Genomic DNA, 24497 nt, shown 5'->3' with positions numbered 1-24497 from the left:
GGTGGCGGCCATTTATTGACTTCTTCGCAGAGGAGTAAGCGTCAGGGTAGAGTAGAGTAGGGGGATGTTGAGGCAGGTCCTTGTGTGAACAGAGCCGTAGTTCGCACTATGTTTAATTTGTGTCTAGACATTTTTGTACTGTACAACGTCACTTTTTCTATATGCCTAAAATACCTCAATAAAATTGTTGGTTAAAAAAAACTAATCCTCAAATTTGTGCTAATATATTGCCCTCAATCCCATGAGCCCTAACCTCTTGTATGACACCACATTGAGTGCTTTATGAAAGTTCAGATATAGTACATTCACTGGTTCTCCCCGTTATTCTAGCCTATAGTTACATCCCCAAGAACAGATTTATTATTTCCATTTCCTGTTGATCGTGACCAATCCTATTTTCTAGGAATCTAGGAAATTCTGGAAGATCAAAACCAATGTATCCACTTTTTCTGTAGCCACCGCCTTTTAAAATTGTAGGATTATTACGATCACAGACTTGAACCCCAACAGTGCCTTGCATACTAGACAGAAACCCCATATTTTAATTTAATTTTGTAAGACTGAGGAAAGGATACCCTGTTCCAGGAGTGATTTCACACAAAATAGGGATGTGGTATATTAAAACAAACTTAGTACTGATCGCAATATTAAGATATCTTTAACATCACACGAGAAAATCGCTTACAATGACCCCATGCACAATGTTAATCAATGTAGTGACACAATAACCCTTAACTGATATTTTTATTCCCACTCAATCACAAAACCATCTCAGTTCTCAATACACTTTTAAATATAGTTAGCAGACCCAGGCATACGAGATTAAGATATGTTCTTTTAAGATGTTTTAAGAGATGGACCTGAATCCTGTTCAAACAATGCTGACATCCTCTGAAACTGTCTTCATCGTTTGACTTCTGGAACCACTGCAAATTCCTATCTGTTTAATTCACTGTTGAAACTGCCTATCCTGTTCACAGGCCAATCAGTTTCTGATTTGTCCTGAGACAGATCTTTAACTGAACTACATTGAGAGCAGATGCTTGACTTCTGCTCACGTCCAAATCTAAAACTCAATGAAACTGCTTTTCTGCAAAATGACTGGCGCTCTCGCTCCTACCATTAATTACATAATTTCATCAAGCTGAAACACAATGGGCGGGATTCTCTGATCCTGAGGCGAAGTGTTGACGCTGCCGGAAACGCCGTCGCATTTTACGACGGCGTCAACAGGCCCCCAGGATCAGCGATCCTGCGCCATACAGTCGGCCAGCACCGCACTGGGGTGACTCTCTTAGCTCCAGCTGCCGATACCGGCGTCAAACAGGCACCGCGGGTCTGCGCACGCACGCTACGGCCGACGGGAATTCATGCATGTGCGATTTGCCCGCTGCGAACTCGAGCATGCATGTTAGTTTCCTTCTCTGCGCCGGCCCCGATGCCACATGGCGGAAGCTACAGGGGCCCAGCGCAGAGGAACATAGGCCCCCGCCAGGAGAGGCCGGTCCTCCAATCGGTAGGCCCAGATTGTGGGGCCAGGCCACGGTGGAGTGCTCCCCCCCCCCCCAAAACCAGGCCGCCCCCATAGGGTGAATGCCGAGGTCCCGCCGGGTAGGACCACACGTGAAAGGTGCCGGAGGGACTCGGCCTATCGCAGCAGCCACTCGTGTCAGTGTCACCGGAGAATTGGCAGAGCGTGAATACCCCCCCCCCCCCCCCCCCCCCCCCCCCGATTCTCCGACCCGGCCCGAGGTCAGAGAATCCTGCCCAAGGTAGCTAATTAACTATTCCACAGAGAACCGTCTGAGTACGAGCAAAAACATAATAATCTTTATTAGTGTCACGAGTAGGCTTACATTGACACTGAAATGAAGTTACTGCGAAAATCCCCGAGTCGCCACACTCCAGTGCCTGTTCGGGTACACTGAGGGAGAATTCAGAATGTCCAATTCACCTAACAAGCATGTTTTTCGGGACTTGTAGGAGGAGTGCCCGGGGGAAACCCATGCAAATATGGTGAGACCGTGCAGATTCCGCACAGTGTGACCCAAGCCGGAAATCGAACTTGGGAACCTGGTGCTGTGAAACAACAGTGTTAGCCACTGTGCTATCGTGTCACACTTACTTAGCCCAATCTTTTACGGTGCCTGGCTCTCCAGAAGCCCTTTAAACCAGGAATTTTAAAAACACCATTGGAGCAGTCATACATGCACTAACCTAGACTTTTAACTATTACTGCACCAAATATATATAATACAATCTATCTGAAATTCATATATTTATCACAGGATGTTGCTCATGGAATCCAGAGAATTTGTTGGCTTTTAATTCCATTAATTTCTCCAGTATTGTTTCCCTGCTAAAATTTCTTAAGTTCCGCATTTTCACAAGCTGGCTGGTTCCCTGCCACTTCTGGAATACTTTTGACTTCTTTCGTAAAAACAGATACAAAATATTTATTTCAATGTGTGTATATGTTTGATATCATTAGTCCCCTGCCTGTTTGTGTATTTTTGCAGTCCCCTGCTGTATGTTGCTTTTCAAGGATGAATAGTCCTGTGTTTTCATAATGCAGAATTCTGACACTTGGATAAGCCTCGCTACTCTTCTCTTCACCTCTTGAGGGATTAAATTTTTCACTGATCGTCAATGAATATTGTTTTCAAGCTGTGGACTGATGAACAGAGGGGTTCAGCATGAGGGGCTTAGACTGGAGTTCTGATTTGCCACCAAAGCTCAACATTTTATGGCCTCCTGCACTGTAGGGATTGGATGATTTCAAGGTTTGACATGAGGCCAGCAACATGAAATGTGCAGTTTTGTTTCTATAACTTACCAACTCTTAAAACAGCACCTCATTGAAACCAAGTGAAAAAGCAAAATAATGTTAAGCTGCTAATTAAAAGGGTGGTGGGTTGGTGCAGTGGTTAACAGTGCTGCCTCACAGCACCAGAGACCCAGGTTCAATTCCGGCCTTGGGTGACTGCCTGCGTGGGTTTCCTCCTGGTGCCCTGGTTTCTTCCCACAGTTCAAAGATGTGCAGGTTAGGTGGGGCTACGGGGGTATGGGCCGAGGTAGCATATTCTTTTGGAGGGTTGGTGCAAACACAATGAACCAAATTGCCTCATCCTGCACTGTAGGGATTCTATGATATTCCTACGAAACAGAAAATGCTGTAAAAATGGGCGGCACAGTTGTTAGTACTGCTGCCGTACAACGCCAGGCACCTGGATTCGAATGTGGCCTTGGGTAACTCTTGAGTTTGTACATTCGGCCGTGTCTGCATGGGTTTCCTCCAGGTGCTCCACTTTCGTTCCACAGTCTAAAGATGTGCAGGTAGGGTGGATTGGCCATGATCAATGTATTGGGTTACAGGAATAGAGTGAGAGTGTGGGCTGAGGTTGTGTGTTCGTTCAGAGGTCGGTTCAGACTCAATGGGGCTAAATGGCCACCTCCTTCACTGTAGGGATTCCATGAAAAATACAGCAGGTCAGTAAGTATCTGGAAAGAACAGACAAATTACAGTTCATATGTGGCTGGCCCTTCCCCTTTTGCTAGCAAATTCATATGAGCATTTAGTTTTGATGTGGAATTGTAAAAATATGGAAGACAATCTGTGCATTGTTGCTCGTTTTGAGTGAGTGTGCTTAACACTCACTTGGCTCTGTTTCACGTTCTAAGCTCTGGAGTCGCCAGGTGCCGTAAAGACACCGTCACAAGTATCAAGGTCAAGTTCAAAGCAATAAAGCTGTACACCAATTAGTAAGTCCAAAACAATTAGAGTTTATTATAACACAATTATAATAACAATCATGCACATGCTAAAGATTAAACTTACTTCTACCACTAGACAACTAATACTTAGCTAAGAAGGAACTGCGAGGTCATGGAACTAGGCCTTTGTTCTGGTCTGGTCTGCAGGCTTCGGATCTCTATCAGTCGGCAAGGGTGTCAGTAATGCAGGTTTCAGGTAGCGGTCGTTGTTTTAGGCACTTGCGGATTGGTGGCTGCTGCTCGACGGCTGATGTAGAAGACGGGTCTGGAGGCTGGAGTCGGAGACAGGAGACTGAACCATGTGCCTCTCTTTTATAGGTCCCAGGGGGTCCGTGCCCCTTGGGGCGGGCTCCCTCACCTGCTGGGGATCGATTGGGCCTCTTCCCAATCGATATGTTTTGAACCCCCCAATCCTAGGGCCGTTCCTTGATCGCTGGGGCGGTTCTTAGGACTTATTGTCCTGGCTTCTCTGGCTCCATCGTGTCTGGGCTGCTATTAAAAGTATCGCTTGATACTTAATTGTATCCATTGTACCTGGGACTGCCCGGTATCACCTCATTACTATGTTAACGGCTTTCCCATTTACAGCGCTGCCTGATCTCTGCAGCTGTCAGGAAACCGGTTTCTGCAATTGCCTCAATGCTTAATGGCTCTGCAAGCTGTTTGCTCTTTAACATGTCTGTTTTCCCTGCACTCTTTGCAGTCTTCCATTTTGTGTTCGTTAGTGGCCATCTTAGATGGCTACAGCATGTAGACCTTTTGAAATGTAAAGCTTAAATTTAAGGATTGCCTGGGTTATTTCCATATGTTCAGTATTCATGTTGAAAGCAATAACTGAAAACATGCTTTTTTTCAAGTAGTGGTGGGTTTTGCAGTTTCAGGATTTCATAATGTGAATACGTGAACTTGCTTTTTTCCTTTGTAGGAGATCCACAAGAAAGTTATGTCTCTACAGTTCCGTGACTGCCACACAAAGATCAAACATGTAGATGCTCATGCCACATTGAATGATGGAGTGGTAGTTCAGGTTATGGGTGAACTGTCAAACAACAGACAACCCATGAGACGCTTCATGCAAACTTTTGTTCTAGCTCCTGAGGTAAGAGAACTGGTTCCGTAAATACTGCAATACATTTACCATGCTCCTTTTGTAAGACCATGTAGTGACTTTCTGAAACCTATTACTTATTTTTTTAATGTGCTTTTTTATTATATTTCTATAAACAGAAAAGAATCAAATCATGCTTGGAATTGAAAGATTTTGAACCTGGGAAATGTATTCATACGGTCATAAGAAATAGGAACAGGGGTAGGCCATTTAGCCCCTCGACCATACTCGGCTTTTCAATAAGATCATGGCTGTGTTGAGTTCCACGTTCCCTTCTACCCCCGCTAACGTATGATCACTTGCCGAACAAGAATCTATCGACTTCTGCTGTAAAATTATTCAATGACCCAGCTTCCATTGGCTCCTAAGGCAGAGTTCCAAGGTTGCACAACATAGAACATACAGTGCAGAAGGAGGCCATTCGGCCCATCGAGTCTGTACCGACCCACTTAAGCCCTCACTTCCACCCTATCCCCCTAACCCAATAATTCCTATCCTTTTATGGACACTAAGGGCAATTTAGCATGTCCAATCCACCTGACCTGCACGTCTTTGGACTGTGGGAGGAAACCGGAGCATCCGGAGGAAATCCACGCAGACCCGGGGAGAACGTGCAGACTCCGCACAGTGATCCAGCAGGGAATCGAACCTGGGACCCTGGTGCTGTGAAGCCACAGTGCTAACCACTATGCTACCATGCTGCACAACCCTCAGAGAAAAAAAATCCTCATCTCTGTCCTGTGCAAGCGCTTGCTAATTTTTAAACAGTGCCCCTCTAGTTCTGGCCTCACCCACAAGAGAACAGTTATAGAACAGAACAGTACAGCACAGAATAGGCCCTTCGGCCCTCAATGTTGTGCCGAGCAATGATCACCCCACTCAAACCCACGTATCCACCCCATACCCTTAACCCAACAACCTCCCCCATTAACCTTATTCTTTAGGACACTAAGGGCAATTTATCATGGCCAATCCACCTAACCCGCACATCTTTGGACTGTGGGAGGAAACCGGAGCACCCGGAGGAAACTCACACACACACGGGGAGGACGTGCAGACTCCACACAGACAGTGACCCAGCCGGGAATCCAACCTGGGACCCTGGAGCTGTGAAGCATTTATGCTAACCACCATGCTACCGTGCTGCCCATCCTTTGTGATGTGCAGAGGACGCATCCTTTCAATGTCCATCTTGTCAATACTATTCGGGATCATATAAAGTTAATCAAGTTACCCCTCTCCTAAACTCAAGTGAAAACAAGTTCAGCCATTCCAACCTATTAAGTCAATCTGCTAATTTTCAGATATCAATCTAGTAAATCCTCTGAACCACCTCCAATGGATTTGGGGAGACCCAAAACCGCACACAGTATTTGAGATGCAGTCTCATCAATATCCTGCATAACTGAAGAATAACATCCTTACTTTTATGTTGAGTTTCTTTGGTAGTAAAGGGTAGCATTTCATTAGCCTTCTTGATTGCATGCCTCACCTACATACTAACCTTTTGTGACTCATGCATGAAAACATCCAAATCCCTCTGCATTCTGCAATTGTTCTCCCTCAAATGATTCTAAATTTGTCAAACAGTTTCCATAAAACTGTGAACAGTGTACACTACTACTTTGAGAAGGTTGGTTTGATTATCTTCGCGCTTTTGTATCTCCTGTGCTGTCTGGTCGGTGCAGCATTTTGTTCTTGCTAATGATTCTTAAAACTTGTTTTCCTGATTGCTAAACTGCTGAAAATGTACTTGATGGCACAGTGTCTGAGAACAGGATAACTGCTTGTGTGATTGTTGTGGGTCAAAAGTGTGCTTAGACTCTCTATTATGGTTCATGTACCTATGGTAATTGATGATTTGGTGAGGTAGTTAAGGGTATGTATGGGACCCTGTACCATCAAGGAATCTTATCTTTTTAGAATGGAGGTGGTGGGGCAGGCGGGGGGTAGAATCTGTAGTACAACATCACCTGAAAATTAAACCCGGGATTCTAACATTGGGCATTGTGAAGTCCACAGTATAAACTTTTGTAAGGGGGAGAAAATGATTAATGTTCTTTGTAATTGTCTTTTTGTGCTCCATCTTTGTTTCTCCATTTAGGGTTCTGTTGCAAACAAGTTTTATGTCCACAATGATATTTTTCGCTATCAAGATGAGGTTTTTGGGGATTCAGATACTGAGCCACCAGAAGGTGAGCAAATATATCTCAATAATTTCCCAAGTTAACAACTAACAAATCCAGCCATACTGTTCATTCAATAATTGTCAGTTTCACCTTTATTGTCCTTGTATGTTTATTTAAGCAAATATTTTTTGGCTGTCTGCAATGCTGTTGTGTATCATAATAAACATACATCAACTGTTGGATATTTGGAATGACCGTGGAAAGGCTTTTCAGAGTTTCTTTAATGTGTTACGGCACCCTGGGCTAGGGCGCGGTCATTTCCAGCCCCCCTTGACCTGGAGTCACAATATAAGTGTCAATAATTCTTATAAGGTTTTTGAGATTTTTGGCTTGAGACTGTTCCAATGACTTACAGGCACCAGATTTGTTAGTAAAACACAAGAACTATTTCTAACAAGAAAAGGGTTAAAGCATGCAATACATAAACTGGACAAATGGCCTGCTGATCTATTACTTTCCCCATTGATCGTATCACCCTCTACCCAAACATACACAAGACAGATGCACACAGAGGAAGGGAAAGGGGTAAAATTATGAGGATTAAAATATGGAGGATTCTTGTTGCTGATGTTGAAGTCTTTGTAGTCTGCTATCTTCCTCAGACTGGGAGTGTTGAAAACCACCAGTTGGATTGGATTTTCTGGCATGTGCATACAGTCAGAACTCTCAATTATCAGCCTCACTAAGGTAAGATTAGAGTTATCCAATTATCAGATTTTTAAAAGGAGGTTTTCAAATAACCCAGCCTGCCCGATGCTGGTCTGGATCATCCTGAAGGTTTAACTGGCTGTGGAGAGTGAGAGAAAGACCTTTTCTTCAGGACCTTAGAGAGGTCATCAGGAGAGTGAGAGATCAGAACTGTGGCTCTCCAAGCCTCTTATCAAAAGTGACCTTCACTCTACAAAATGGAGCCTGCTCATAAGAACATAAGAACTAGGAGCAGGAGTAGGCCATCTGGCCCCTCGAGCCTGCTCCGCCATTCAATTAGATCATGGCTGATCTTTTGTGGACTCAGCTCCATTTTCCGGCCCGAACACCATAACCCTTAATCCCTTTATTCTTTAAAAAACTATCTATCTTTACCTTAAAAACATGTAATGAAGGAGCCTCAACTGCTTCACTGGGCAAGGAATTCCATAGATTCACAACCCTTTGGGTGAAGAAGTTCCTCCTAAACTCAGTCCTAAATCTACTTCCCCTTATTTTGAGGCTATGCCCCCTAGTTCTGCTGTCACCCGCCAGTGGAAACAACCTGCCCGCATCTATCCTATCTATTCCCTTCATAATTTTAAATGTTTCTATAAGATCCCCCCTCATCCTTCTAAATTCCAACGAGTACAGTCCCAGTCTACTCAACCTCTCCTCATAATCCAACCCCTTCAGCTCTGGGATTAACCTAGTGAATCTCCTCTGCACACCCTCCAGCGCCAGTACGTCCTTTCTCAAGTAAGGAGACCAAAACTGAACACAATACTCCAGGTGTGGCCGCACTAACACCTTATACAATTGCAACATAACCTCCCTAGTCTTAAACTCCATCCTTCTAGCAATGAAGGACAAAATTCCATTTGCCTTCTTAATCACCTGTTGCACTTGTAAACCAACCTTCTGTGACTCATGCACTAGCACACCCAAGTCTCTCTGAACAGCGGCATGCTTTAATATTTTATCGTTTAAATAATAATCCCGTTTGCTGTTATTCCTACCAAAATGGATAACCTCACATTTGTCAACATTGTATTCCATCTGCCAGACCCGAGCCCATTCACTTAACCTATCCAAATCCCTCTGCAGACTTCCAGTATCCTCTGCACTTTTTGCTTTACCACTTATCTTAGTGTCATCTGCAAACTTGGACACATTGCCCTTGGTCCCCAACTCCAAATCATCAATGTAAATTGTGAACAATTGTGGGCCCAACACGGATCCCTGAGGGACACCACTAGCTACTGATTGCCAACCAGAGAAACACCCATTTATCCCAACTCTTTGCTTTCTATTAATTAACCAATCCTCTAACCATGCTACTACTTTACCCTTAATGCCATGCATCTTTATCTTATGCAGCAAGCTTTTGTGTGGCACCTTGTCAAAGGCTTTCTGGAAATCCAGATATACCACATCCATCGGCTCCCCGTTATCTACTGCACTGGTAATGTCCTCAAAAAATTCCACTAAATTAGTTAGGCATGACCTGCCTTTTACGAACCCATGCTGCGTCTGCCCAATGGGACAATTTCTATCCAGATGCCTCGCAATTTCTTCCTTGATGATAGATTCCAGCATATTCCCTATTACCGAAGTTAAACTCACTGGCCTATAATTTCCTGCTTTCTGCCTACCTCCTTTTTTAAACAGTGGCGTCACGTTTGCTAATTTCCAATCCACCGGGACCACCCCAGAGTCTAGTGAATTTCGGTAAATTATCACTAGTGCATCTGCAATTTCCCTAGCCATCTCTTTTAGCACTCTGGGATGCATTCCATCAGGGCCAGGAGACTTGTCTACCTTTAGCCCCATTAGCTTGCCCATCACTCCCTCCTTAGTGATAACAATCCTCTCAAGGTCCTCACCTGTCATAGCCTCATTTCTATCAGTCGCTGGCATGTTATTTGTGTCTTCCACTGTGAAGACCGACCCAAAAAACCTGTTCAGTTCCTCAGCCATTTCCTCATTTCCCATTATTAAAACTCCCTTCTCATCCTCTAAAGGACCAATATTTACCTTAGCCACTCTTTTTGTCTTATATATTTGTAAAAACTTTTACTGTCTGTTTTTATATTCTGAGCAAGTTTACTCTCATACTCTATCTTACTCTTCTTTATAGCTTTTTTAGTAGCTTTCTGTTGCCCCCTAAAGATTTCCCAGTCCTCTAATCTCCCAGCAATCTTTGCCGCTTTATATGCTTTTTCCTTCAATTTGATACTCTCCCTTATTTCCTTAGATATCCACGGTCGATTTTCCCTCTTGCTTCCGTCCTTCCTTTTTGTTGGTATAAACCTTTGCTGAGCACTGTGAAAAATCGCTTGGAAGGTTCTCCACTGTTCCTCAACTGTTCCACCATAAAGTCTTAGCTCCCAGTCTACCGTAGCTAGTTCTTCTCTCATCCCCTTGTAATCTCCTTTGTTTAAACACAAAACACTAGTATTTGATTTTACTTTCTCACCCTCCATCTGTATTTTAAATTCCACCATATTGTGATCGCTCCTTCCGAGAGGATCCCTAACTATGAGATCATGAATCAATCCTGTCTCATTACACAGGACAAGATCTAGGACTGCTTGTTCCCTCGTAGGTTCCATTACATACTCATCCAGATACAAAAGTTATAACAGCCAAGATAACAAAAACTAAGGGAATACACAAGGAAAATCAGATTTAAATAGGAGGATCCTAACAAATGGGAAGGCTTTAGAGTGCAGGCTACATATCCATAGCCTGTTCCAACAAGCCTGCTTCTTAAAAACTTAACTATTGGTACTTCTAATAGACATTTTCATTCTGCAAATCTAACTTATCATTCAGGTGATTTGCAGACCATTTTGTCCAGTACTCTATTGTAGAGTTGCAGCAAACCTGTTCCTCACTAACCTGTGCTGGCTCATTCAGTGCTCAAATATTAAATGTTCATGTCGGGCCATAGTTCCGTTGTATTAAATCTGATGAGAAATGTTTCAGGAAAAACAAGCTGCTTCCATATATGGAATGTTACATATCATTTTCAAGTGATGTGCAAAGATGTTTATTTTTGTCTTGGAGAAAATGTTGCTCATGGTGAATTGGGTATCCTTTTCTGTGAGTAGATATATCAATATATATGTTAGAAAAAGTGCAAGTAGGTCCTAAATTTCAAATCAACAAACGTGATTCTAATAGTTCTTTGGACAGTCTACACTTGGAGTGGGTCGTTGATGTAAATGTGACTTGGTTCCTGTATGTATTGGTGGTATTGAAGGTTACTATCCAAAGAATGCTGTGTTAAAGGCACATTGTTGTGTCCCTTCTGTCGAGGTGTACTTTACTCAGATACACCAGTTTCATTCCTGAGCTAATTGCTCTCTTTTGCTGGAAGGTCAAGAAGTTTGAACCTGGGCAGCACGGTGGCGCAGTGGGTTAGCCCCGATGCCACACGGCGCCGAGGTCCCAGGTTCGATCCCGGCTCTGGGTCACTGTCCGTGTATAGTTTGCACATTCTCCCCGTGTTTGCATGTGTTTCACCCCCACAAGATGTGAAGGTTAGGTGGATTGGCCACGCCAAATTGTCTTTAATTGGAAAAAAAAATGAATTGGGTACTCTTTTAAAAAAGACGTTTGAACCTGCCCATCAGTTACCAACAATTTTGTTTTGGTCATTTTGACATGGTCTCAAAACTAACTCAACTGTTTGATGAAATTAACCAGCTCATGTTGAAGTGGCATGGTTTCTTGTACTGAAAATAATGCAAAACAAAATTCAAATATTCTGCACCATATGTGTATAGGGGCTGATTTAGCTCACTCGGCTAAATCGCTGGCTTTTAAAGCAGGCCAGCAGCACGGTTCGATTCCCGTACCAGCCTCCCCGGACAGGCGCCGGAATGTGGCGACTAGGGGCTTTTCACAGTAACTTGAAGCCTACTCGTGACAATAAGCGATTTTCATTTTTCATGTGTGCGCACGCACCTAGCCACTGCTGCCTGCAATCAATCTGCCCTGTCCCCACTCATAGTTAATTCATTGGTGGCTTGTACCTTTTTCATTGTGATTTGTGAAAAATAGGTAAATAAGAGTTTTTGTTTTGTCAAATTTGTTCTGCCACTGAAATGTCATATTTCTAGGGCGGCATGGTGGCTCAGTGGTTAGCAGTGCTGCCTACGGCGCTGAGGACCCGGGTTTGATCCCGGTCCCAGATCACTGTCCATCTGGAGTTTGCACATTCTCCCTGTGTCTGCGTGGGTTTCACCCCCACAACCCAAACAGATGTGCAGGTTAGGTGTATTGGCCACACTAAATTGCTCCTTAATTGGAAAAAAACTCTAAATTATTTTTTTAAAAGGAAAGAAATGTCATATTTTCATGGATTTCAAATGTTTCTCCAGTAAAAATGAAAATCGCTTATTGTCACAAGTAGGCTTCAAATGAAGTTACTGTGAAAAGCCCTTAGTCGCCACATTCTGGCGTCTGTTCGGGGAGGCTGGTACTCGGTAACACTGAGTTTGAGAAGTTTAATAAATTGGCTGAAAAAGCTGGGTTGCTTGATGCACAAGAGGATTTGCCTGGTTTGCAGTAGCCTTCCATAAACATGGGTAGTGGGTTTGTAATTTCAGGACATTATATAGTTGCCACCTTTTGCTTATTGTCTGAAATTTTATTTCACTCACACCTGCATCTATTTTGAAGTTGTGCTATCTTGAGAGCTTTAGCATCGGCCAAATCTATAGCTGGCTTTTGCATTCCTTTCTCTGTCTCGTGAATAAGATACCAATAATTGACTTGATTTTGCAGCAATTCCTTTTTCAACTACTTTGGGCCATTTTGCATGTTTACAGCTATTCTCTCACCAAAGAATTGGCCCTAAATAGTTAACGACATTGACGAAAACTTTCTCTGATCTGAAAATGAGATCATTGAGGAAATGTTACAATGATCATCATTCACTGCATTGCAGTGTTTCATGCACCAATAGACAATATTTCTAATGGCAGTTAAACAGCAGCATAAAACAGTTACGTACGGCAGCAGTTAGGCACGACCTAGATTCTTTTATCAAAGCATATGGTGCTGCACCTTATTCCTCTGCCTCTGCTGTTTCACCCCCTCCATTTAACCCACCAGGCCAAATTTCCTTAAGATTTCCATCTGCCCTAGCTCTGATCTCACTTTCTCTAGCTTCTCTACTACTTTTCTTCATACCGTTGCTGAGCTCATCATGCCTACAAGACTCGGCTGCCGCTCCCTCAACCCTATTCGCATTAAATTGTTGACCACCCATCCTGTCTCTGTTAATATTGTTAATGGTTCTCTCTTCTCACTAACTGTGATCCTCCTTCAAATCTGCAGCCATCACTCCTCCCCTCAGAACACCAACCTTTGACCACATCTCCAACTTCCCATATCCCTCAAAGATCCTTGACCATGCTGTAATCTAAATCAGTGCCCGCTTTTCTGAAAACTAGGCTTGAATCCCTCCAATCATGTTTACTCCCTTGCTGTTGTATTAAAATGTCAGCATAAGAAAATATATCCTATGTGACTGACTCGTAAATAGCTCCTCCCTGACATTTTCATCATTGACCAAATCGTCCACCAATGCTCTGCTGTCGCCAGCTGGGTGAGACTATACTCACCTGGTCCTGTTTTTATCTATCAAATCATGGCTCACATCCTGGAGCTTCTCTCCCTTTTTGTCAACTTCCCTCATCTCTTTTTTACAGTCATATTTTGTTTTTTAATACTTCTGTAGAGTCCCCTGGCGTGCATTTCACTGCATTAAAAGCACTATATAATTGCAAGCAGTTCTTTAAGGGACAGATGTGGGCATTGTGCAAACTCTATGGACATGTTGTCTCTGGGCATTAGGATGAGGGTTTGTGTGGTGAAACTAGAATTACATATTGGTTTATTTATTGCAGAGTCTGAGGAAGAAGTCGAGGAACCTGAAGAGCGTCAGCCGTCACCAGAAGCTGCCCAAGATGACAGTGGGGTTTACTACGATGCAACTGTGAGGTAGAGGAATGTTCGTTGCCTTAGCTTGTCTTTTTTTAAAAGTTGTTTAGAGGCGTTGAGTATTTGTGTTTGGGACATTGGATTACATGGGATATACGGCACAGGAACAGGCTATTTGGCCCAATCAGTCTATGCCAGTATTTCTGCTCCATTCAAACCTCCTCCCATCTTTTATTCATTTATCATTGTAACTATCTACTCTCTTCATATGCTTATCGGGTTTCAAATGCATCTATATTATTTGCTTCAACCACTTACTTGGCATGGCAGCCGCTCGGCCCAAGACCATGAGAAAGTCAAAGCCCAGTCCATTATGCGAACCTGCCTCCCATCCATTGACTCTACATATCCCGCTGCCGTGGGAAAGTGGGCAGCATAATTAAAGACCCCTCCCACCTGTGTTATTCTCTAATCCAACCTCTTCCATCGGGAAGAAGATAGAAAAATCTGAGAACATGCACTAACAGATTCAAAAACAGCCTCTTCCCTGCTGTTCCCAAACTCCTGAATGACCCTCTTATGGACTGAACCGATCTCTCTACGAATCTTCTACTGTTGTAGCACTATACTCCATATGTTTCACCTGGTGTCTATGTATTTATAATATGTCCTATGTTTTTCATGTATGGAACGATCTTTTAAAAAAAAATAATTTAGAGTACCCAATGTTTTACCCCCAATTAAGGGGCGATTTGGCGTGTCCAATCCACCTACCCTGCACATTTTTGGGTTGTGGGAGTGAGACCCACTCAGAAACTGGGAGAATGTGCAAACTCCACACAGACAGTGACCCGGGGTCGGGATCAAACCCGGGTCCTCAGTGGTTTTCCGCCTCTACTATCCTCTACTATCCTCACAGGAAGTGGATTCAAGACTCCCACCACCCTCTGGGTCCAAAAACCTTTCCTCGAATCCCCATTAAACCTCCTGCCCCTCAACTTAAAATTATGCCCCCTTGTTATTAACCCTTCAACTAAAAGGAACAGCTGCTTCCTATATACCCTTTCCATGCCCCTCGACCTCATACACCTCAATCCGCTCCCACCTCAGCCTTAAGTAGGGTGCTAGCTATTTCCAAGGGCCAGTACAGACACGTTGGGCCGAATGGTCTCCTGCACTGTAAATTCTAATATCTCCACTTTAAAGAAATCAACCCATGCATATCCAGCCGCTCTTCATAGCTGAAATGCTTTATCCCAGGAAACATCCCGGTGAATCTCCTCTGCATCCTCTCCAGTACAATTACATCCTTCACCTATAGTGAAGCGACCAAATCTACACACACTACTCCAGCTGTGACCAAACCAAAGTTTGAACAGCTCCAACATAATATTCCTGCACTTATAATCTATGCCACGGCTGATAAATGCTAGTGTCCCATGTGTCTAAACTATGCTATTGTCACTTCCGGTGGCGGCGATGTCCAAGTGAGCCGCACATTCGGCGGGCTCTCACTCCGGCGGGGCTTTAGGGGCTGATTTCTCGTGATAGCGGGGCCACGGAGCAGTAGGAAGGCGGCCGTGAAAGTACTGAAGAGCGGGCGGGGGCACATGGAACCACGGGAGTCCAGGAGGCAGAAGAAAAGAGAGAAAAAGGGACAAAGACAAGGAGCTGAGGAAACTGACCTGGAACTTAAGATGGCGGACACACGGACCTTGGACTCAGCAATCCAGCAGGCGCTGGATAACATGCTCCAGGTAATGAAAACTAGTTTTGAAGCGTTGAAGCGGGACAGCTTGGACCCACTCCAGAAGGCAGTGGATCAGCTGAACCATAGGCTGGATGCGCAAGGTGTTAAAGTTAAGGAGCTGGGAGAGGCGGTGGAGGAGCAGGCGGATGCGCCGATGGTCGCGGCGCTAGAAGTTGACGGGCTGAAGGAGCGGCAAAGAAGACTGCCAGACAGAGTGGAGGAGCTGGAGAATAGAGCCTGCAGGAACAATCTTGAGGATGGTCGACTTCCCGGAGGGGGCTGCGGGAGCTGATGCCACAGCGTTTGTAGCAGACTTGTTGATGCAGCTGATGGGGGCTGAAGCCTTTCCGCGACCGCCGGAGCTGGAGGGGGCATACAGAGTGCAGGCGAGGCAGGGGCGGCCGATGGTGATTGGGTTCCACAGGTTCGTGGTCAAGGAGCGGGTGCTGCGGTGGGCAAAGAGCGCCAGGAGCAGCACGTGGAACAACAGTGTCCTCCGTATTTACCAGGACCTAAGCCAGGAGATGGCTCGGTGGCGAGCAGCCTTTAAACAAGTCAAGGAGGTGCTGTTCAAGAAGCATGTGAAGTTTGGTCTGCTGTTCCCGGCTCGTCTATGGGTCACGCACCAGCGTCAACACCACTACTTCTCCGAGCCTGAAGAAGCGATGGACTTTGCGAGGGATCAGGGCCCGAGAACTACTGTATGAAGGTACGCTGAACGGGCCTGGACTGCTGTTCAATGGTTTGCTGGGTCAAAGGTGCCAAGCGGAACATTTGGGACTCTTTCCTTTGTTTTGGACACTTTTTTTTTCTTATGTTTTTGTCGTCTTCCTCTTTTTTCTGTTTTTTCCTTTTCGGGCGGATTTTTACTTTTTGTGCGGCTCGCGGGGGACACTGGAGCCGGCACGGTAACTAAGGGGGGGCGGTCAGCTAGGGGGGCTAGGATGTGGGTTGGGGGGGGGGTTTTGTTTTATTGATGTTCATGCCTTCCTGTGCTAGGGAGTTTGCTCCAGTGGGTTGGAGAGGGGGATGGGGTGCCGGGAAGTGGGGATGAGGACGGGGAAACAATGGGAATAAGACAGGTGGGCGCTGGAGTGATGAGTCACCATGCTAGCAGATTGGCTAGTCAAGGGAGTCGGGTAGGGGGAGATCATAGCCAGTGGATGGCAGGGGTGGGGGTATCGGGGGATGTTGCTAGGTGGTGAGGGGGGGGGGGTTGTTCTGCTGACGTGGGAGGGATTTGAAATAGGCACTGGAAAGGAGGTCGAGGGTGGAGGCAGCCAAGAGGCGGTCCAAGAATGGCGCGAGAAAGGCCATGGCTGACCGGGTTTTGCGGGGGGGGGGGTTGTTCCCCCCAACCAGGCTGATCACCTGGAATTTCAGGGGACTGAATGGGCCGGTTAAGAGGGCGCGGGTGTTCGTGCATCTGAGGGCGGACGTAATTATGTTGCAGGAGACACATTTGAAAGTGTCTGACCAGACTAGGCTAAGGAATGGCTGGATTAGCCAGGTCTTCGACTTGGACTCGAAGTTCAGGGGGTGGCAATCATGATCAACAACGGGTGCAATTTGAGGCGGAGGGCAGACAGGGGGGGCAGATACCTGATGGTATGGGGCAGACTGGAGGGGAGAAGTGTGGTGCTGGTGAATATATATGCCCCTAACTGGGACGACGTGGACTTCATTAAAAGAGTGCTGGGGAAGATCCCGGAGCTGGACTCTCGTAGGCTAATAATGGGGGGGACTTTAACATGGTCCTTGATCCGGCTTTGGATCGATCGTGTTCCAGAACGACTAGACTCCCAGCAATTGCAAGGGAGCTGAAAGGGTTTATGGAGCAAATGGGGGCGGTGGACCCCTGGAGAGCCAGACAGCCGACAGGAAGGGGCTACCCGTTTTACTTGCACGTCCATAAAGTATATTCTAGGATAGACTTCTTTGTACTAAGCAGGGATTGTATAGGGGAGGTAAAGAACATGGAATATTCGATAATCACTATCTCGGACCATGCCCTGCACTGGATAGACCTGCAGATCGGGGGGGGGGCGAACTACCAACGCCCGCAATGGAAGCTAGACGTGGGACTGCTGTCGGAGGAGGGGATCTGTGAGAGGCTTCGGAGGTGTATGCAAAATTACTTGTAGGTGAATAATATGGGGGAGGTCTCAGCGGTGACCCTGTGGGAGGCGCTAAAGGCAGTAGTGCGGGGGGGAGCTGATCTCAATTGGGGCCCACAGAGCCAAGGCAGACAGGGCAGAGATGGATAGATTGGTCAGGGAAATGGGTCGGATAAATGAGGAGCACGCGGAGTCCCTGAGGGAGGTTTTACTCAGGGAGAGGCAGAGACTACAGGCGGAACTGGGGCGCTATCCACGAGTAGGGCCGTGGAACAGCTTAGAAAGGCGAGGGGCATGGTGTATGAGCATGGGGAAAAGGCTAGCAGACTGTTAGCGCAGAAACTCAGGAAGAGGGAGGCGGCCAGAGAAATAAGTCGAGTGATGGATGGGGATGGATGCAGAGTGGAGGACACGGCAGGATTGAATAAGGTATTCCTGGACTTCTATCTCAAGCTGTATACTTCGGAGCCGCCGGAAGAACCGGAGGAGATCAAAAGGTTTCTGGACGGGTTAACATTCTCAACAGTAGGTTGAGTGGATGAGCTGGGGGCCCCGATTAGAGTGGAGGAGGTATTGGGGGGCCTAAAGGCCATGCAGGCGGGGAAAGCCCCCGGGCCGGATGGATACCCAGTAGAGTTTTATAGGAAGTTCTCTGAGTTGGTGGGCCAATCTCCCTGATTAATGTTGATGCCAAGCTCCTGGTAAAGGTACTGGTGGTTAGAATTGAGGACTGCGTACCGGAGGTGATTGAGGAGGACCAAACTGGGTTCGTGAAAGGTAGGCAGCTGTCGGCCAACTTGAGAAGATTACTTAATGTGACAATGATGCCCCCGGCGGGCAGGGAGGTGGAGGTAGTGGTAGCGATGGACGCCGAGAAGGCCTTTGACCGGGTGGAGTGGGACTATCTATGGGAGGTGCTCGGACGGTTTGGGTTCGGGGAGGGACTGGTGAATTGGATCAAATTATTATATCAGGCCCCAAAGGCCAGCGTCAGGACAAACCGAGAAGTGTCAGAGTACTTTAGGCTGTATCGTGGGACCAGACAGGGCTGCCCGCTCTCCCCGCTGCTGTTTGCACTGGCCATAGAGCCGCTGGCGATTGCGCTGAGAGCCGCAGAGGGATGGAAGGGGATGGTGAGGGGCAGGGTAGAACATAGGGTCTCTCTTTATGCGGACGACCTGCTCCTGTACGTGTCGGACCCAGTGGCCGGGATGTGAAGTGTACTGGGAATGTTGAGGAAGTTCGGCCAGTTCTCAGGATACAAATTAAATATGGCCGAGTGAAATGTTTGTTGTACAGGCAAGGGGCCAGGAGAACAGATTAAGAGGGCTACCATTTAGATTGGTTGCAGACTGTAAAGATGACAATCCTCCCTAGATTCCTGTTTATTTTTCAGTGCCTCACGATCTTTATCCCTCAGTCCTTCAAAGGGGTTAACAGGATGATCATGAGCTTTGTCTGGGCGGGAAAATCCCCGCGGGTGAAGAAGGCGATGCTGGAGATGAACCGCAGTGAGGGAGGGCTGGCTTTGCCGAGTCTGACTAATTATTACTGGGCGGCCAACATCGCTATGATAAGGAAGTGGATGGTGGGTACGGGGTCTATCTGGGAGCGGGTGGAGGCGGCTTCGTGCAGGGGCTCCAGCTTGGCAGTCCTGGTCACGGCTCCTCTACAGCTGCTGCCGGCCAGGTACTCCACCAGCCTGGTAGTGGTGGCGACCCTGTGGATATGGTGCCAGTGGAGGAGGCATGTAGGGGAGATGGGGACGTCGGTCTGGGCGCCAATCTGCGACAACCATCGGTTTGCCCCCGGGAGTATGGATGGGGGGTTTCGAGCATGGCGGCGGGCGGGGTGGGGAGGGTGGGCGATATGAAGGGAGTGTTGCGAGTTTGAGGAGCTTGGAGGAGAAATTTGGTCTGGGAAGGGGAAATGATTTTAGGTACCTACAGTTGCGGGACTTTGTCCGCAGGGTCCCATCCTTCCCACGCCTCCCGCCAATGGGGATCCAAGACAGAATAGTCTCTAGGGGGGAAGAAGGGGAGGGTAGAGTCTCTGATATCTATACGGTGCTCTTGTCGGAGGAAGGGTCCCAGACGGAGGAGCTGAAACTCAATGGGAGGAGGAGCTAGGCGGGGAAATGGGGGACGGGCTGTGGGCAGAAGCCCTGAGTAGGGTAAATTCGACCGCGACATGTGCCAGGCTCGGCCTGATTCAATTTAAGGTCGTTCACCGGGCCCACATGACGGTGGCTCGGATGAGCAAATTCTTTGGGGTAGAGGACAAATGCGCTAGGTGCGCAGGAGGACCAGCGAACCACGCACACATGTTTTGGGCCTGCCCGATGCTTAGGGGATACTGGGAGGGATTTGCGGGGATCATGTCCTGGGTGCTAAAAACAAGGGTGGCGATGGGTCCAGGGGTGACAATATTTGGGGTTTCGGAAGACCCGGGAGTCCAGGGTGAGAAAGAGGCCGATGTTTTGGCCTTTGCTTCCCGATAGCCCGGCAACTAATACTATTGGCGTGGAGGGACTCAAAGCCCCCGAAGACTGAGTTGTGGCATGGAAAAAATTAAGTTCGCCTTGAGGGGATCTGTACAGGGGTTCGCCCAAAGGTGGCAACCATTCATTGACTTCTTTGCGGGAGAGTCAGCGTCAGCAGAGGGATGGGATGGGGCGGGGGGGTAGAGTAGAGTAGGAGGGATAAATTGGCGGGTAGCACCAGTGGGAGAGGAGCGGGCTTGTGCAGTAGGTTACGACTGAAGTATTGAATGTACGTGGATGTTTATACATTTTTGCCTTTTTTGCTTTCTTTTCTGTTGATGTCTGTAAGGGCAGCACGGTAGCATGGTGGTTAGCATAAATGCTTCACAGCTCCAGGGTCCCAGGTTCGGTTCCCGGCTGGGTCACTGTCTGTGCGGAGTCTGCACGTCCTCCCCGTGTGTGCGTGAGTTTCCTCCGGGTGCTCCGGTTTCCTCCCACAGTCCAAAGATGTGCTGGTTCGGTGGATTGGCCATGCTAAATTGCCCGTAGTGTCCTAAAAAGTAAGGTATGGGGGGGGTTGTTGGGTTACGGGTATAGGGTGGATACGTGGGTTTGAGTAGGGTGATCATTGCTCGGCACAATATCGAGGGCCGAAGAGCCTGTTCTGTGCTGTACTGTTCTATGTTCTATGTAACTGTTTACAATGCCAAAATCTACCTCAATAAAATTGTTTGTTTTAAAAAAAACTGCGACATCCGGTGGCGGCAATGCGGAGCTAAGCTGCATGTTCGGCAGCTCCCGCTTTCGTAGGACTTGTGGGCTCTTTTAAGGGCCCAAAACGGCGCTGATTCGACGATTCCCGGTGTGTAAAGGGGTCTGGAGCAATACCCCCCGGGATTTATGGTGCGGACCCGGAGTGGGGCGAGGAAAAAAACGGCGGCGGCTCCCCTGGAAAAGCGGGGGAAGGTGAACAAAATGGCGGCCGGTGGAGCCCCCGAGGAGTGGAGGCAGTGGGCGGAGGAGCAGCAGGCGGCCCTTTTGCGCTACTTTACGGAGCTGAAAGTGGAGTTGCTGGACTCTCTGAAGGTTATGACAAGTAAGCTGCTGGAGACCCAGACAACCTAGGGTGCAGCGATCCTTGAGTTGCAGCAGCAGGCATCTGAGCGTGAGGTTGAGGTCTCGGCCCTCGTGGGGAAGGTAGAGATGCACGAGGCGCTCCACAAAAAGTGGCAAGACTGTTTTGAAGAGATGGAGTTTCGGTCAAGGAGGAAAAACTTACGGATCCTGGGCCTCGCGGAGGGGCTGGAGGGGTCGGACCTGCCGGCTTATGTGGCCGTGATGCTGAACTCGCTGGTGGGGGCAGGATCTTTCCATCTGCCCCTGGAGCTGGAGGGGGCCCACAGAGTACTGGCCAGGAGGCCTAAGGCGAATGAACCCCCGCGGGCGGTGCTGGTGCAGTTTCATCGGTTCAGTGACTGGGAGTGTGCTGCGATGGGCCAACAAGGTGAGGAGCAGCAAGTGGGAGAATTTGGTAGTGCGCATCTACCAGGACTGGAGTGCGGAGGTGGCCAAGCGGAGAGCCAGGTTCAACCGGAAGAAAGGCAGTGCTCCACAGCAGGCAGGTGAAATTCGGCATGCTGCGGCCTGCGCGCTTGTGGGTCACCCACAAGGACCAGCATCACTATTTTGAGTCCCTGGAGGAGGCGTGGCCCTTTCTGCAGGCTGGAAAGTTGGACTCGAACTAGGGATTGGGGACTGTGGGGGTTGTATCACTGTTGATGCTGTTGCTGGCTATTTTTTTTTCTGCTTTTGGATGGTGCTGGTTATGGTTTTGTGTTTTAAGGAGGGTGTTGGGGTCTGTGGTTGTTTTTTTTTGTTTATACGGGGTTGGTGGATGGGTTGGGACTGCTACTTGGGAGCTGCGTTGAGGGGGTGGGGTGGGGCAGTGGGAAAGTGCGGGCTTTCCTCTGGTTTCCCGTGCTGCGGGACGAGGGGGGTGGAGCTGGAGGCAAAGGGCGTGGATATCAGTTCCGTTTTCCAGCGCTGGAGCGGTGCCAAGGAGCTGCTGCCGGGTGGGGGGACCCCATATCGGATGGGTTCGGAGTTAGGGCGGGAGCTGCCGGGGTCAGCAGAAGTCAGCTAGCTCACGGGAGTACAATGGAGAGAGCGTCGCGGCTAGCCTGGGGGGGCTGCTGGATTGGCCAGGGAGGAGCTGGTGCGGGTCGGGGTGAGGCTCTATCGCCATGGGAAACGGGCCGAGTGGGGTGTTGCTGGCCAAGGGCGAGCAGTCGATGGGCTATGGCTAGTTGGCGGGGGAGGGGGGCGGGGTGCCCCCTGATCCGGCTGATCACGTGGAACGTGAGGGGGTTGAATGGGCCGGTTAAGCGGGCCCGGGTGTTTTCGCATCTGAAGGGGCTGAAGGCGGATGTGGCCATGCTTCAGGAGACTCATCTGAAGGTGGCGGACCAGGTTTGTCGTGGAAGGGTTGGGTGGGGCAAGTTTTCCATTCAGGGCTTGACGCGAAGAACCGGGGGTGGCGATTCTGGTGGGGAAGAGGGTGGCGTTTGAGGTGTCTGAGGTGGTGGCTGATAGTGGCGGCAGATATGTGATGGTGAGCGGCAGGCTGCAGGGGGAGAGGGTGATGTTGGTAAATGTATATGCCCCAAATTGGGATGATGCTGGTTTCATGAGACGTATGTTGGGCCGCATTCCTGGCCTGGAGGTGGGGGGGCCTGATCATTGGGGGGGGGGGGGACTTCAATACAGTGCTGGATCCCCCACTGGATCGTTCTAGTTCTAGGACATGCAGGAGGCCGGCGGCGGCCAAGGTGTTGAGGGGTTTATGGACCAGATGGGAGGGGTGGCTCCCTGGAGGTTTGGGAGGCCGAGGGCTCGGGAGTACTTTTTTTTTTCTCCCACGTGCACAGGGTTTATTCCCGTATTGATTTTTTTGCCCTGAGTAGGGGGCTGGTCCCGAGGGTGGAGGATGCCAAATATTCGGCTATAGCGATTTCGGACCATGCTCCGCATTGGGTGGATCTGGAGATGGGGGAGGTGCGGGACCAGCGCCCGCTTTGGCGTCTGGACGTGGGGTTGTTGGCTGATGAGGAGGTGTGCAGGAGGGTCCGGGGATGCATTGAGAGGTACCTCGAGAGGTCCGGGTGGGGAGGTCCGGGTGGAGATGGTGTGGGAGGCTCTGAAGGCAGTGATTAGGGGGGAGCTGATCTCCATCCGAGCCCATAGGGAGAGGAGGGAGAGACTGGTGGGGGAGCTGCTGAGTATAGATAGGAGGTATGCGGAGGCCCCGGAGGAGGGATTGTTGGGGGAGCGGCGTAGCCTGCAGGCCAAGTTTGATTTATTGACCACCAGAAAGGCGGAGACACAGTGGAGGAAGGCGCAGGGAGCGGTCTACGAATATGGAGAGATGGCGAGCAGGATGCTGGCGCATCAGCTCCGCAAGCGGGACGCGGCTAGGGAGATTGGTGGAGTGAAGGATAGGGGTGGGAATGTGGTGCGGAAGGGGGTAGAGGTCAATGGGGTCTTCAGGGACTTCTACAGGGAACTGTACCGGTTGGAGCCGCCCGGGGGGGGAGCTTTTTGAACAGGCTGCAATTTCCAAGGGTGCAGGTGGAGGGACTGGGGTGCCGATCGAGTTGGAGGAGCTGGTCAGAGGGATTGGCCACATGCAGTCGGGGAAGGCGCCGGGACCGGATGGGTTCCCGGTTGAATTTTATAAAAAATATGCGGACCTGTTGGGCCCCCTGCTGGTTCGGACCTTTAACGAGGCATGGGAGGGTGGAGTTTTGCCCCCGACGATGTCACGGACGCTGATTTCCCTGATCCTGAAGCGAGAGAAGGACCCCTTGCAGTGTGGATCATATAGACCAATTTCACTGTTGAACGCGGACACCAAGTTGCTGGCGAAGATCTTGGCCACTAGAATAGAGGACTGCGTGCCGGGGGTGATACATGAAGATCAGACGGGTTTTGTGAAGGGGAGGTAGCTGAACACTAACGTGCGAAGGCTGCTAAATGTGATAATGATGCCGGCGGCAGAAGGAGGCGGAAATTGTGGTGGCATTAGATGCGGAGAAGGCCTTTGATAGGGTTGATGGGGGTACTTGTGGGAGGTGTTAGAGAGGTTCGGGTTTGGGGAGGGGTTTATTAAATGGGTGAGGTTGCTGTACGAGGCCCCGATGGCGAGTGTAGCGACAAATGGGAGGAGGTCCGAGTACTTCAGTCTCTACCGTGGGACGAGGCAGGGGTACCCCCTGTCCCCCTTGCTTTTTGTGTTGGCAATTGAGCCTCTGGCCATGGCGCTAAGGGAGTCGAGGAGGTGGAGGGGTGCGGGGTGGGGAGGAGCACCGAGTGTCATTTTATGCAGATGACTTGTTGCTGTATGTAGCAGACCCGGTGGGGGGAATGCCGGAGG

General features: G+C 48.5%; 1 protein-coding gene across 3 annotated transcripts in view; it reads left to right on the top strand.

Annotated features, from left to right (window-relative positions):
• The window catches only part of g3bp1 (GTPase activating protein (SH3 domain) binding protein 1), a 59843-nt gene that overhangs the window by 12642 nt on the left and 22704 nt on the right, over window positions 1–24497 (top strand). For all 3 annotated transcript variants that reach the window (XM_038796094.1, XM_038796093.1, XM_038796095.1), the window contains 3 exons: window positions 4700–4873; window positions 6987–7077; window positions 13683–13776. In XM_038796094.1, coding sequence (XP_038652022.1) covers window positions 4700–4873; window positions 6987–7077; window positions 13683–13776 — 359 coding nt within the window. The remainder of the gene's footprint in view (window positions 1–4699; window positions 4874–6986; window positions 7078–13682; window positions 13777–24497) is intronic.

This window comes from Scyliorhinus canicula, chromosome 4 (genome assembly GCF_902713615.1).
Source record: "Scyliorhinus canicula chromosome 4, sScyCan1.1, whole genome shotgun sequence".
Lineage (NCBI taxonomy): Eukaryota > Metazoa > Chordata > Chondrichthyes > Carcharhiniformes > Scyliorhinidae > Scyliorhinus > Scyliorhinus canicula.
This window is presented reverse-complemented; position numbering and strand designations above follow the sequence as displayed.